The 16702-nt window shown below is 37.9% G+C and overlaps 1 protein-coding gene across 2 annotated transcripts; it reads left to right on the forward strand.

Annotated features, from left to right (window-relative positions):
- The first annotated feature begins 655 nt into the window (after positions 1 to 655).
- nkx2.4a (NK2 homeobox 4a) lies at positions 656 to 2952 on the forward strand. 2 transcript variants are annotated; one of them, XM_085932017.1, is made up of 2 exons: positions 656 to 1168; positions 2027 to 2952. In XM_085932017.1, the coding sequence occupies exons 1-2, from the start codon at positions 799 to 801 to the stop codon at positions 2704 to 2706; spliced, it is 1050 nt and encodes a 349-aa protein (XP_085788143.1). In that variant the 5' UTR covers positions 656 to 798; the 3' UTR covers positions 2707 to 2952. The 2 variants fall into 2 exon arrangements, with proteins under 2 accessions (XP_085788143.1, XP_085788144.1); XM_085932018.1 differs by having other exon boundaries at positions 2054 to 2952.
- The last annotated feature ends 13750 nt before the right edge of the window (positions 2953 to 16702 follow it).

Raw genomic sequence — 16702 nt, forward strand, 5'->3', positions numbered from 1 at the left:
GTTGTCCATTGTTCATCCATATTTTTTTTCCATAAAATCTACTTTACTTCCTTAATTTGATTGAACCTGAAACAATGACAATAAAAGTGTTTTCTATGCAGTGATACGTATTTTGAACGCAAGCAGCTGAAATGATCAACTCCAAACATACAGTAATAATAATACAAATGTTTTATATAGATACTTGGTATTACGATCATTGTTGATCTTTTTGCACAGCTGTACCTAATATTGTGGCTAGTGAATTCATATGCTGTTTTAAGTGTCGTTGGTTTTGAGGAAATGCAGTTTGAGAAGCATCAAGAAGCACGTTATTCTACTTCATGTGACACTTTGATGATACTCGCTGGTCCAGTATTTCATCGAAGTGCTCTCAAAGTTTGGCCCCACAAAAAAAAAAAAAAAAAAAAACAGCTGATGGTGAATGTAGGTCATTCATCATCTACCACAAAATAAGAACACTCTTTTTTTTTTTAACGTGCCCTCCGCGTGCTTGCTGGTGTATATGAAAGTTTGTTTTTATGAGTTATGTGAATAAAATGTCAATGAGCATTGTTTGCTGCTAAAGGCGCATGGCTCCGCCCCCCCAGTGTTTGTCATAAACCTGGCTCCTGGCTCCAATAAACCCGGGCTAAGAGCGCCCTGGGCTCGCCTCCTTCTCCAAGGCGATCAATAGGATCTCAGGCGCACTCCAAGTCCTCTCTTACGTAGACACCCCAACAAGGAGAGAGCCGATACAACAACACGCTTGATCTGCTCCAACACAAAAAAAAAAAAATTCTACCTGCTTTCTGAATCATGTCGTTGAGCCCAAAGCACACAACGCCTTTTTCAGTGACAGATATTTTGAGTCCAATCGAGGAGACCTACAAGAAGTTTAGTGCCATGGACGGCGCGGGGAACCTGAGCTCTCCGCTGGGAGCCTACAGACAATCGCAGGTGTCTCAGGGCGGCATGCAGCAGCACTCCATGGCCCACAACGGCGGCGTGGCGGCCGCCTACCACATGCCGCACTCCGTGTCCCAGTTCTCCCACAGCGCCATGGGGGGATACTGCAATGGGAGCATTGGCAACATGGGCGAGCTGCCTTCCTACCAGGAGAGCATGAGGAATAGTGCCGCAGCAACAGGCTGGTACAGCGCCAACCCTGATCCAAGATACTCCACCAGTAAGTGCGCTGTTGCCGGACTTGCTCAAAACATTCTTCTTTTATTTATTTTTTATTTTTTCCACCCTCTTCTGCGCTCCTGTAATCGAAAACCTAAAGCAAGCTTACTTTGCTAGAATTTGTTACAAAAGTGGATCTACAGCTTTTTTTTTTTTTTTTTTTTAAATCGAGCAACTAACAATTAAGTTTGACAATAAGGATTCTTATTACAAGTCTGACTCGTTATTATATAGACATTTTATTATTATTATTATTATTATTATTATTATTATTATGCACCCGTTTAATTTATGATTTGAAAGTTTTCACTTATAGGCTACATTTTTTTTAAACCAATCATGAAACATCCACTTCTGCAATTTATATTATTTGCAGTAGTCAAATTTGTCAAATGTCGTTATAAATATTACAAATTAAAATAAAATGCACCGTTTTTCTTCATATTGTAATTGTAAGATATTCAAAATGAGCAATTATGACTCGTTTTTTGCTTTTTAATATTTCAGGTTGTTGAATAATATACACATTAAAATAAATAAAAGGGCAGTGCGCGTTATGTTTCTTACTTTACAAAGTAAAGTTGGAATTTTTAAAATGAAAAACAATTTTACATCCTTTATTACTATTAATTACAAAGCAATCTCATCTAAAATTTGCAATTTCAACTTTACACCAATTATTGATTTCAGAGATAAATAAGAGACCGTTTTATTCATATAATATAGCTGTCCAAGGGAAGTAATATTTTATCATCCATAGTTTTCCAAGATTATGCTCAATTCAAACACAAGCGTGAGGCAGAATGGTGATGTACTCTTGTGTTGATTGAACGCACGTATATGTATGTATATGTTTAAGTTTCTAGATTCATGGGACCTTCCACAGGTATGAACATGGCGGCTATGGGGGGTCTCACGGGGATGGGAGACGCTTCCAAGTCCATGCCGGCCCTCCACGCTGCGCCTCGGAGGAAGCGGCGGGTCCTGTTCTCGCAAGCTCAAGTCTACGAGCTGGAGAGGAGGTTCAAGCAGCAGAAGTACTTGTCGGCGCCGGAGAGGGAGCACCTGGCCAGTATGATCCACCTGACGCCGACTCAGGTGAAGATCTGGTTCCAGAACCACCGGTACAAGATGAAGCGCCAAGCTAAGGACAAGGCAGCGCAGCAGATGCAGCAGCAACAGCAGCAGCAACAGCAACAGGACGGGACCATGTGCCAACAGCAGGCCCAGTCCCCGAGGCGCGTAGCCGTACCGGTTCTGGTCAAGGACGGCAAACCGTGTCAGAACGCCTCCAACACGCCGACGCCGAACCAACAAGCCGTGCAGCAGAACCAACAGAACCAACAGCAGAATGGGGCCGGAGTGGTGCTCGGCCAGCACCAGAACCAACAGCAGGTAAACGATTTGGACCTGGAGGAGATGTCGCCTAGCCCCCCCTCGCTTCACAGCCAGCTCAGCATGGCCCAAATAGACACTTCTGCTGTAGATTACACCAGTAACATGGTCAGCTCGAACCTCCTCTACGGCAGAACGTGGTAGGACCCAGTGCAGTCACTTTTTTCTATCAACCTGAGGATGATGAGCCCATTCCACACACGCCTATAGACGTCAAATATGGTCAGATAGAATAAGACAAACGTGAGGCCCCCCGCCGGCCGCCTCGGGCTGCGCACATGCACAAGAGTACCAGCTGATCAGGGCACATTTTCTTGACATCTCTAAAGAAGGGAGTCTATTTTTGAGCATTACACACACGGCTGGCCCTTGAAAAGCAATCAAGACTCTTTGGACCCCTTTTGTAATCTTTTGGACCTCCCTCATGATGTTTTAATGTTTGTCTATGTTTGGAGGGGGGGGGGGGGGGTCGATAGGGAGCTGAAGTCACCAATTTTGTCATATGGATATTGTAAACTAATGTATTCAATTAGAATTCTTAAACGAATTAGGGACATGTACATTTGGCTAACACAAGAATACATTTAATTGTATAATAATTGTTATTTGCGTCCACTTTTATGTTTCCATTATTCTTTTGTAAGTTAAAAGGATCAAATGGAGCTGCTGTATATGTTTCAGATCCAAGTGAACAATAAGAATAAATAACTTGAAGTGTGACAGCGATTTCTGAGGAAGTTTTTTGTTTTGTTTTGTTTTTTAAGGTATCTGTTTTGAAGTGCATTTTCATTATGTTGAGATTGTGACCAAATTGAGAAGGAAAGCAAGGTCGATGAGGGAGCCAGTATTGTTCGGGTGACATTTTGGAGGGCTGTCTTTTATACGGGATGTCTGCAAAAATACGAGACTGGAAATTACCACTTTAAAAACATTAACATTCATTAAGCAAAAAAAAAAAAAAAAGGAAATCTTGTCTGATGTATACGTCTATAGTTTTTTTTTCTCTTTCTTCTTCTTTTACCTTGTTTTAACATCCCATATTTTGCCGCAGTCTAATTGGACAATTTGTTTGTGAATGCGACCTCCGGTTCACAATTTCTATTTATTTATATTTGATAAAACAAACTCAATAGATCTCAATTATTTTTAAAGTAATATATTAAAATGTGGATTGCTAAATAATAGAACATACATTTTTAATATCGAGTGAGCAAATTAAATTGATGTAGAAATAAATAGACATTACTTTTGCCTAAATCTGAGCTGTACTGAATTTTAGCATGAATGAGCCTGCATAACTGATATGTAGTTTATCAGCTAATAATTATAATAATAATAAAATTGTATTTTGTCTTTTTTTATGTTTTACCTCTATTTAAAACAAAAAAGAATCCACCAAATATTCCAATACATGTGACTTTTTTATTTCAATGAATTGCTGTATTATGCTCACTTATTACTATCACTTTCCGTATATTAAGGCGGCTTAGTTTTCAGATTCATTGCACACTCACTCACTCACACACACACACACACACACACACACACACACACGCACCCACCCGCACTCTCGCAAGCGCACACACGAAGACACAAGCATCATTGTGATCAATCTCTTGAAAAGATAAACGATTTGTGCAAACCAACTCCAAAGTGTTTAAGCTCATCACTCGTGTCCTCCAAAAGCAGCGCATCTAACATTTCATTTCCTGTGGTCATTTAAACATGTTTGAAAAAAAAAAAAAAATGACTTGTGGAGCCCTTTCGGTGATGACACCCCGCCATGATGATGATGGCTATCAGTGTGTCTCAATGGAGACCTCGGAGAGCCTCCATTTTGCAAGCCCTTCACATACCTGGCAGCTGTATGTATATGAACTATCCCGATACTCTGAGCGGCGATCAGAGCCAATATGCACCTGACATTTGAAATTGGCCGCAACAAGTCCGTCTGGAGGGACTTGGATAAGAGCATTAGACAACGACAAATGCATTCCTGGATGTACTTTGATGCGGCAAGATTTTTCCCCGATAGATTTTGTCCCCGGAATTGAGGGCATGAATGAGCTGTCAACAAAGCTTTTGATGGTGGACCACATGAAATGAAAGTGGAGGTGAAGCCATTCTATTCTCTTTTCAATAGCCATAGTTATGGCGCTCTAATAGGCTATGCTTGGTAATCACTGCCTATTGTGTCTGTTGCTTCTTTCACATTATTGTGGGGTGGACCTCTCTTTGTAAGGGAATATGAGTCTGACTGAGCTACTGTAATTGCTGCTGGATGCATCATTTCAGTCTAGAAAGTTTGGGGAAGGGGGTGACAGTGTCACTTCCATCCGCATGCATATATATCTTTATGAAAATTCATTCCTCACACGCACATTCACAACTGAATGATACATTAAATAAAATTGCCTCTATTATACAAAGGAGATATTTCCATAAATACCAGATGGACTCTATACCTACATGCCTTAAATGACACATTTGGGTTATCATAGAGTTTGATAGGAAGGAAGGACAACGATAGTCTTTTTTTTTTTTTTTTTCATGCATGCAAAGGACTTTTCCGTCTATTCTTGTCAGGTAATTGCAGGTTGCACTCCATAATGTGCATGTCGTTTCTACAGCCCTGCAAGCCCCTACTCCCCCCCCCCCCCCCTCCAACTCCCTTCTCTCCCTTTATTCTACTTAATATGTCAGAAGGTCTGATCACAGAGGAACCTTTTCAAGTCCTATTGATGTGTTCCTCAATTGACCATGGCGACCTAGCAACCTAGTGAGCGCTAATTGGCACGACGGGCTCAACATTATTGGCTCTATAGTTTACCTACCAACATACATCCTTGTTCATATTCTTTTTTTTTGTAGCTTGTGTTTGATATGTGAAGAGAAATGTTTTGTGGTATTGGTCTTGGCTTGACAAAGAGATGTGAATACTGAGGCCGTCTTTTCCTCTAATGATTTCTTTCAGGCAACTAATTTTTATTTATTTATTATTATCTTGTTCAATGAAAAGAAGCTTGCTGCACTAACTGCTGAATCAGCTGTGAATGATTCATTTCCAAAATGATAATTCCACCCGTTTAAGAAACTTTTAAAGGAAAAAGTGGTGTGTATTTTTGTGTTCTCTTACTTATTTGAACAGATTTGGGAGATAATTAATGGTTGAATTATTTCTACCACCTACATACTACTATGGATCAGTATAATTTATTGTTGAGACATGACTATTTTGTAAAATTGATGTTTCAAGGCTAAGTGAGTGCACTACTGGAGCTAGTCTCAATTAGCTTGAGGTTTGAAGGAGAATAAAATGACGCCAGCTCGGCCCTCGATCCACACAAACCTCCACTGTCAGCATATTGTGCCAAACACAGGAGTTGAAAACATGCAGCGAGAGATTTTTCCATCTAACAATCGATTGAAACAAATACAGAAGTGAACAGAGCGAGTTTACGCAGGCGACGTTAGCGTCAACATTTCTGCATGACTTCAGAATTGTTTGGTGATTCATGTTGACATGAATGAAGCAGCACGATGTAGCTACTTGATTTTCTGTGATGTGGAGTGTATGTTTAATTTGGAGAGGTTGAATTGAGCCTCACTCGACTTTCTTTCTGTTGCTCTATCTTGTGTTATTGTTGTACAAGGCATTTAATAGTTTTTTCCTTTCACTTTATTTTCTGCCATCTAAAGTTAATAAAAAAAAAAACAATAACTCCACAACAATTAATTGATCATTTCTTTTTTTAATGGTAATTGATATAGGAAATAATTATTCGACCAGGAATTTTTTTTAATTTTTTTTTATGGAGCTTGATAGAACTCATTAGATTTTGCTGTTGTGCCTAATGCTGACGAGTGATTGTATATTGCCTTCATTACCGCAGAGTGTGCACCAGGGAATGGATTTTTTGAGAGGCAGACAAAATTACAAGCATACAAGTGAAATGACTAAATTGGAAAGTTCTGAGTGATTTGAGAGTGGTGTGTGCATTCTGTCACAGAGAGACAATCTTTCATGTATTAAAAAATGTTTACTGATGGATCCTTTTTTTTTTCCGGGGGAGTCTTGAATGTCATGAAGTGAAAAGGTAATGCAGCACAGAGATCAGATTGCACCTTGAAAAAGATTTTAAATACTCAACGCAACGTTAGTACAAACACATTTGCATACTCACATGACATCCAAGGATTTTTCACTATGAGCACTAAACCCCGAAAACTGTTGACTACTATCTGTACGAAAAGTGGACATTGGATGAAGGATGGAGGAACTCTGTTAAGAGTGTGTGTGGGATGGAGGCTTGGGGTGGGGGGAGCATCCCTTATTAGAAAACCATGTCACATTCTCTCCTGACTCTCTGTAATGCCAATAATCCCCCTTCGAAGTCCCCATATGCATGTTTTTCACTTGGCTATAAGTATTTAAAGAAACTGTTTTCAGTTGCCACTAATAACTACTGACCTCCAGTGACACGGGCCAACAATGGGTTTGTCAGGCCTCAAACGCACAACCAAAGAAGCTGATTAGGAACTCAAGTGGTTTGAAGCAAGAATCAATGGCTGCTCTGTCCTGCCGTGGCGCTTCCAGCACGGCGCGGATGATTGTGGGACCTCCATTAGTTCTGCTTCATTAAGTCGCACAAACTCTTCTTTAAGAAAATTAGTTCAGCCAATCCCACAAAAAATCTATTGGGGCTGTGCAGTGGCAGCTCCCGCTGAGAAGCACGTGTGCTGACATTGAAAGCAATAACATGTGGAAATTTTGCATTAGAATAGCAGCTTTAATATTATGCGGCCTTACAATTAGGTGGAGAGTGTATTCCTTTTATTTTTTATGGAGAACCCGCGTCGCAGACTATTGATAGGCAAGATGCTACACTTTCAAAAGTGCTGGCTCAAAAACAACGCAATTTACGTAGATGAATGGATGGATAGATAAATTAATAAATAAATAAAATGAAATTTAAAAAAAATATATATATATATATAAATAATGTAGAAAAGCATTTCTTTTTTTTTTTTTGTTGCAAAACAACCCAAAGTCAGACCAGTGGGTTGGTATCATTTTTGTGAGTCTTATTGAATCCTCCGATTTTTAGATATTCATTTTTTTTCTTTTTTTTTTTCTTTTACAAACTTTGCAGAATGGTTATATACCATAAAAGTAAAAGTATAGTATTAATTCAAGATATTGGTGAGATAATGTGGTTAGCATTAGCTTTTATGGAAGAAGCTATCCTTAATGTGGGATTGGTCATCAGTACATAGTAACCATATTAACCAAGTTAAGAAAAAAAAACTGTGATCATAACAAAATAAAAATAAAAAAACACCACCAAAACAACAATAACAGCAAAACAAATTAACATTACTTTACCATTTGTAATAAACTCAAATGTGTGCTGAAGACCTTGGATGATATTATTGGGACATTGTAATTATTGTATTGTCAATGCAGATCTCGCAACAGTAAAGTTTGCCAATCGAGGTTTTTGTGAGAGCTTCAGAACCCCTGCAAAGAAACTTCACAAACATTTAACCTCAACGCTTTTCGAAGTCAAACAAATTTCAAGCAGGAATATTAACGTGTCTTCCATTTTTACAAATGAAAGCGCATTCGCTTGACAATTTCTCAAATGTCTACAGCAGTTTCGATTCTGTCTTGAGACGTGTGGATAAATAGTGTGACTGAGTGAAAGGGTTAGTGACTGTGGCCCTCATTTTCATTACATGAAGGACAAGTGTTTCCGCGAGAGATTTGTAATTCATTCAAGAACACCTCTTTCTGGTGCATGATATAATTACAATGCAACCTTGGAATGGGTGCCAAGCCGTCCTAAACAATTACATCAAAAATGCAAATGAAAGAATTTTAAAGACAAACTCTGATTTACCAAAGTTTTTCCATCAGCAGAAATATGAACATTTTCAATTGGGGAAAACACTATGCTTCACAATACTCCTTTTTTCACTTTGAACTAGAATGCACTTTTTCCCCCCCACTTACGGTTGCCACGGTAATGGCCAGCTGCCAGTCTACAGATTACTGGTTAATAGAGCCAGGCCTGGAGAGCAGTGCAATGGATACAATCAGTGTGTTTAGGTTGGGAAGAACTTATCCTTGTGCAGGTGTGTGACCGTTCCTGAAAACAGTTGAGAGCTGCAGTCTTTTGTCAATACACCTGAATACACCCAGACTGCAATTACACTGCACTGTATTCCAATACAAATGAAAAATCAAATATTTTCACAACTAGCGACTGATGGGATTCGAGAGCCGACAGCCAGAGATAGAGACACGCAAACAAAGATGTGAACATACAACAGCAACGTTTCAAATAACGGCGCCTGACAAATTAAGCACAGAAGGACATAATCATTTCTTCAAATATAACATTTGGCCCATTCAAAACAAGCTGAAGTCTCAATCTAACTGTCCCGGAGGGCTAGCGGGCCAAAGAGGACCACCCACTTTCTTTTCAATTATCATCTTGCAGCAACCTGTCTCCACTCCAGCATTCAGCAGGAGACACTGACTGCTCTCCAGAGGGAATTACAATTGGACTGCTTCCCTCGAATAAACTTCCAGACTGTAGCAAAGCATGTGACCCCCGAACACAAACAGGATTACACCCAAATCCCACGTTTCTTTACTCCTTCCTCTCTTCCTCTTGAGAAGCTGCAGTCAGGGGTCGCCACGGTCAGAGGCAGTCAGGTGAGAAATGGTGAAGGCCCATTGAAATCAGCAAACATATAAATGGCTTGAAGTAGACGGGAGGACAAGTGTGTGCTGCAAGTTCTGAGTTGCATTGGCTTGCAGTTTGCAGATTATTTCTAAAAATATAGTGAACACAACCTACAAAACGTAAGGTTTATTTTGAAACAGCTAGGATGTGTTTACTAATATTATTCTTCAATGTCACACATACATAGATACATACACACATATATATATATATATATATATATATATAAAATGTCATGTATTATATTAAAGAAAGGCAGTATTATATTCTTTGATGAGATTGCCAACACGTATTGTAACTTGATCACATGATCTCAATAATCATCATCAGAGTGCATGTTTTGTTCTTGGTCATATTATTTATAATTTATTCCCATGAAGTGCAACTTTGTTATTTTCCTTATAACAGAAATTGACTTAATACCGTTAACTCAACTCAAACCTGTAGTCTTGTAGTAATGAAACATCATTTTATAAAACAACTTCATATAATAAAATAAAATTCCAACTTTACTTTCGTAAATTGAGCCTTTGTATTCTGATCACACTTGTTCTTCTTATTCTTATTCTACTTATCATAAAATTCTGACTCTATTCTGAAAAAAATGTTTTCCCTTTTCTCTAAATGCTATTTTCCTCTCATTACATTGTGAGTTGAGTAATTGTTTGGTGTTTCTTTTCAGTACCGCCATCATATTCATTTCAATTTTCTCGTATACCACATTGGTTTTGTATTTCATTTTCCCATGACATTAGAAAAGCACATTTGAGTAAAAAAGACGTGCAATACCCAAGATTCATATATCAATATTGACTCATTTGATCCCTGTTGCATAATTAGATGCTTTGACAATGGTTTGTTGCAATTAAATAACTCAAGGCAGATTTTTGGAGAGTAGGGGTCCTTCTATTCTTCTTCCAAGACAACATTGGTGTTGTATTTACTTGTAATTTGTATTTTCTCTCCATTAAAACCTCATCATTACAAACAGCAATTTGTCTTGGGAACACCAATTAGGAGTCCAATCAACATGGAACAAAAGCTCACTTTCAGTTGGGAATCATATAGCAGCCAGTAGCTCTGGAGTGTTTATTTGGCCCTCTGTAGCCAGCTGGTCATACGAACGCACAGAAAGGGTACATTGACTCCACCCCGCAGGGGGTAGTTGGCTGAGCCAAAGAGAAATTGGACTCTTTTTCAGCTTGCCTTTCCACAATGCAGCAGACCCAATCAAAGCCGCAGATCCTTTTGTGGGGGTGGTAGTGAGTGGACAAGAGAGGCAGAGGGTGGGAGTGCGTTTAGGCTGGCTGCCCCCAACCCTCACTCTCCTCCACTGTCCTATCTGTGCGGCCAGCCGCACTTCAGAGCTAATTAGTGGTCAGATCCACTGGGTCCTAATCAGCACGACATGTTAAAACTGCCCTAATCAGGCCTAATCCTGGTTTAGTGTCTCGCACACCATCGCCAGTGCTCTACTTACTCAGTTGTATTGATTAAAGCATCGCTTGGAGGTTTGGTGGTCAATACTATTAAAAAAAGTATGCAGTGGATTATAGATGTGCATTGGTTTCTGCTTTTGAAATGTCAGTTTATACACTGCAACTAACAAATCAATTAATCGGTCAATTATGTTGTCAATGATTTATTCAATCATTGAAAAAACATGATTGAAGTTCCATCCCTGTATTGAAAAATGACATGATTTCAAATGTTTGGTTTATATCATGTCAGAAGATTGCAAATATGTTCAACATTATTTTCGAAACGTAAAAGGAGATGTTTGCAAATGTCTTTTTTTAAGTGAACCACAAATTACCACGCAAATGTCTGCTATCACATTTTTACTCATGTTAAAAACCAGTAGGTTTTTCATACGCAGTAATGTATCCCGCGCTCATCTTTACACACATCGGAGGACGGAAATCTGAGATTATTTATTGTTGAGAGGTTGAAAATCCTAGGAATCAGACACTTTTAATTTGAAAAGGGTCTCCAAACAATGAGTTGATTATCAAACTATTTCCTGATAGATAGATAGATAGATAGATAGATAGATAGATAGATAGATAGATAGATAGATAGATAGATAGATAGATAGATAGATAGATAGATAGATAGATAGATAGATAGATAGATAGATAGATAGATAGATAGATAGATAGATAGATAGATAGATAGATAGATAGATAGATAGATAAATAAATAAATAAATAATCCCTTGTGAAACAGGGGTCAAGCTTTCTTTTATCAATATTTGGGATCAGCATTTTCAGTTTCAAGATGAATACTTCACTGCACTGGTTTACCAATGAGGTCCCAAATAATAACTTTTGCAACCAAGTATTCTGATCCAGAAATTAGATGAGTCTTTTGTCAGTTAATTGTTTTTTTAATGTTAATTAGGTTTTAATGCAGAGACACTCAAAGATGGATATGAATATTAAGGTGTTCTTATTCATGCAGATTATTCTGTTGCTATCAATAAGTAATGAGCCTATTTGAGCCAACACGCTCACTCCGAGTGTAATAAATCTAACGAGTGCTTCTTTGAAGTACGTTAAGGTTATTTGTATTAAGGCATTTCTGCAACTTCTCGTGTCAAATCACGTGTGTATTTCATTTGCTCCCGCTGGTCAGCTATTCCTTTTTACTTCCATTCATTTCGAGATTCATTTGAAATGCTGCTAGAAAAAAAAAAAAAAAAGAATGGGTTTCAAAATTGACAGCCTGAACAAATTTGAATGTAAGTGCTAAACAGTGGCGAATGGATTAGGTAATTACCATAGTTTTTAGCAATATAAGGCGATAAATTAAAATCTTCAACAAGTTTTTAAGTGACAACTCATCTAATCAGGGGCACAATCATAAAGAGGCTTTGCTGTTTACTGATTGCGCCAATCAAAAAATGGCTTCTTCAAACACAGCTAATTGGTCAGTTTGCTCACTGTGCAGCGAGGCAAATGCTGAGGGGCTACTGTTGTGATTTGAAGGACCCAAATATCTCCCATTTGCATCGAGTGCTACCAGAATACACTTGACTCCCACAAGTTATCAGCAAACCAGACAATTATTCATCAAGCACAAATTGGCACATCAAAGTCAAATCAGAGAATTACCATCAGGACGACCCTAAAGCAAAGATGGAGAGAAGACGGGTGGCCTTTGATTGACCGTGCTGCCCTTCACGCCTTCTCAAGCTCTCAACTGCTTCAAAAGTTCGACACAGTAAGTACCGCACACACAATTAAGCGATGAGCAATAAAAAGATGAGAAGAAAACGGCACAGATAAGACATGAAAAATGTACTGTTTTATTTTTAAGCTCTCATATGAGGCATGAATATATGATGATAATTGTCAATACGGAAATCCAACCAGTTGTGGATCCCCCAGTGGACATAAAACTTGGAGAAACCACATTATTGCAATGAGGGGTGCACAATAACTGCTGGACAGATAAGTGCAATATTGGGGAAACAATGACGTCATATCGTTCGTACGATATCAACAAAACTGGACCGTCAAGTGACGCATCAAATATTAAATACAGAAAATTGTCAAGTATTAATTTGTAATTTGTAATATCTATGTTTGGATGTTTGTTATTATCAGTATCTAAAATCTTGCCCATATTGCATTGCTCTATTACTGAGTATACTGTAGAATGTCTGAAAAAGATGTCCAAAAAATTAATTGAATGTTACAAATGCTTTATAATTTGATGTCCATTTATTAAGAATTTTTTTTGGGTGATTTAGATTTTTTTTGTTGTAATTTTATTACAGTACTCTGTATAGTGCTGGCAGTATGCTATGTATTGTGTATTATTTTCCATCTCTGACTCTGTAGTGTACTTGTGTCATTTATCAGGATGGAAAAAAATGTGTTCAGCTCTATTTTCATCTTGTGTGTAACAAATATGAATAGCACTCCATGAGCTGCTGTAGAGGGAACCCAATTTTTATTGCGCTAATTGTCAAAATACCTCTTCTCACACAAGCACTGCAAGACTTGAGGGCACTTGTTAGCCTCTTGTGCTTGGATGATGCAATAACACCAAACAAGTTTACAACCTTGTCGCGATAGCGCTCATTGCGTGATTTCATTCTTCCTTTGAGCCAGCTGCTGATTAGAGCTAAAAAGTAACTTGTAATCCAACTTAGTTACTTTTTGAATACAGTAATCAGTAAAGTAGTTAAGTTTTTTTTTTTTTTTTTAATCATAATATTCAGTTTATTTTTGTGATTGCAGCTTTGGTAGTAAACAGGGTCACCAAACACTTCCAAATCGTAATTTTGGGTTGATTTGTTCTGAAATAAAAATCCGTGCGTATTCGATTCACTTCCAACAACTGATCTGAGAAGTCTGAGTTCGTTCACCTTGAGCTCAGTGCATGCACAACCACAACAAAAAGACATCATCAATGGAGTCCCGTAATGTTGATTCACCATGGCAACAGACAGGAAAATGTTAAGTTACTTACATTCTCTTTGGAATTGGAGGTGCTAACACAGCAGTATAGTGACTATGAAAATGTATTATATTAAAAGCACAACAACAATGACAAGAACAGCAACATTTAGAGACACTTTAAATCACAGCATAATAGTATATCATCGGAAACAGTGGCATATATATTTGCTTATATATTTGCCCTGCATGTCCATATGAGGTCGATTTTATATTTTCTTAGATTTTTTTTTACAAATCGACACATTGGTCTGTTTAACATTGTCTGTGATTTGTATGCATTCTTAAACAAATGAAAGTGTGGAAAATAGATTGAGAACAAATCTATTAACCCTATTTCACACTTGAACTGTCTCCTCGTTCACACTCAAAGGGAGTCGCGTAGCATTATGTCATCACAAGAATGAAAGTATTTGTCGTTGTTTTTCAATATTTTTTTTTATCAGACAATAGCAAGTGAAAATAGACATATTTGAGTAAGACTGTTTTGTTGAATATATATAGTGGTAGTGCTTTTGTGAAGAAGGAAGACACAAAGATAAGTTTGGATTCATATTCATTTCTGCTCATAGTTTTATATTTGTTATCATTCAAGATTGTTAGACAAAAAAAAAATGTGAAGATGATGAAACCATAGACTCTTTTGTCTGGTTGGAGAGTCAGCATAAAAAAACATTTGGCAACACGGCTGTGCCAATTTAAGAAAGAAATTGTGATAAAATTGCATTTCCAGTAATTAAATTAGCAATTGAATCTGATTTCAGAGATGTGTTAATGTTGGTGTGTAGCGATAGCAACATAAAACCAACTGGAACAAAGCAGTTTGGGCAGCAAGATGGCGTTTTGTTTTTTGCAGATGCAAACATTCCATCTGACAACGGTGACATAAAAGCATTCTTGGAAGTGGTTTAGAAATAATTATAAAAATATCTGAAGACAGACAAGGCATATTTTACTTGAACCTCACTCACATTTCATTCACAATAAAATGTCCTAATTAGTTTGAAAAATCATTCAATATGAAATATATTTTTAAAAAATGTATACAGTATATTGCACATATTTGTGTCAGTAATTTGTTCAGCATAATATTGCTAACTGACTGACCTAAATGTGGACAAGCAGATAAACGCTGTTGTGGCAGAGCTTTTTTTCAGCTAGGCAGGCTATCCAAGGTCAAATCGCTCTTTTTTTTTTTTTTTTTTTAAATCATGTTTTGAGAAAGATATGCATGCATGCATTTATGACATCTTGCCTTGACTATTGTAATGTCTTGTTACTCTGACCTCCATCTTCCATGCTGCTGTTCTTTTGCCAAACAGTACACTAACTGAGAAGACCACATCACCTCAGTAATGTCCTTTCTCTCTGGCTTCCTGTGCTCTTTTAAGATTAATTTACTTTTTGGTTTTAAGGAAAGCACTGTTAAATGCTTATATCTGACATTGGGCACAGTGTTGTAAATGTCATAAATCTATTCAATAGAACGTTGGCGTTAATATTACAAATTATTGACCAATCTGAAGTGTGAAAACTGGCTTGCTCTCTGCTCACTACTGGTTGAACAAACATGTTATTTATGGGGTCTCATGAAAACTTTGGCTGAGCTAAAAAAAAATGTTCTGGGATGGGCGCAAAATATTTTTTCTTTCTTTTGTTTTAGTTTTTTGTTTTTTTTAAATTTGCATCTACAAACCAAAGAAGGTTTGAGAAATACAGGGCCATTTTACGTGTCCCTTTTGTATATTTGTATTCATTTTTATTTTTTCTCTTTCATTGTCATGTAAGGGTTCTGCCAAACAGGTGGTTTCCTTTTTGAAAGCATTGCTCTGAAGAAAAAAAAAAAACACGCTAGTCAACCATACAGTCAGGGAATTGGTGTTACCTGTTGTCAATGATTGACCGCTGTGCGATGTCAAAATTAAATAATTAAATACTTCCTAGATAAACCTTATTTGGCTTTGTGTCGGACAAATTGAAAAGCTGAGGGATGCCCGCAAACGTTCAGGACTCTAATTGGCTTGGTCTGATAACTGGTAACTGTTCTGTTAGTTACCTTCATATAATCCTTTACATTTAATTTTTTTTAAAAGAGACAGATTAAGTCACCGTTCATATTATGTTATTCCAAAGAGGGACCTCGGCAATAAACAAATCATGGCAGGCAGTTAGTAGATTCATGTTGATTCCTTGAATCAATGCTAATGGCTGACCCTGTATTCCCATGTGAGGGCTAGTGAGCATGTTGCTACAACCTAGATAACAGGCAGTGTTAATAACAGGGGAGTCCAACCATTCCCCCAGCGGTGTCTTGGGCTAATATGCTTTGATCACCTTTTGTTAACATCTCTATCATCAACAGATTGCATCCATCAATGATGCATTACATTAATGCCCCTTCCTGTGAATCAGCTGAACAAAGCATGTTTTCTCCTGAGAGGCAAAAGAAGGGAAACGGTGTAAAAGCAATACAACGGGTTTTGTCACATGCATAGAGCAGAAGATCACATCTCGACACAGATACCGCAACCACTCCTTCATAGTATCATTTAGCATTATTTGTGCACTCGGGGAAAGATGCAGAGCAGGAAATATCTGGATGCGTTGCAGACAGGCACAGGCACGTCTCTAGTGGCTGGAGGAGATTGTACCATGAATAAATTGTGGCGGTGTCCCAAGAGATTGCATTCAATCACAATGCATAAGGTGTCAATGCTGAATCCTTGGAATTATCCTTCACAACATTGCTGACTTAGGATTGCTAAGAATGGGGATCAGACTAAAGAGAATGGACCGTAGTGTGAATAAAACTGGCCAGAATCAGAAGTGAGGTCCTAGATCAGATGTAAAGCTCGATGAGGCACAAAATCGACTCAGTAGAAAGCGAGAGTGATGATTGCCGTCTAATTACAATGT

The sequence above is a fragment of the Syngnathus leptorhynchus genome, chromosome 15 (assembly GCF_054491065.1).
Source record: "Syngnathus leptorhynchus isolate UIUO chromosome 15, UIUO_Slep, whole genome shotgun sequence".
NCBI lineage: Eukaryota > Metazoa > Chordata > Actinopteri > Syngnathiformes > Syngnathidae > Syngnathus > Syngnathus leptorhynchus.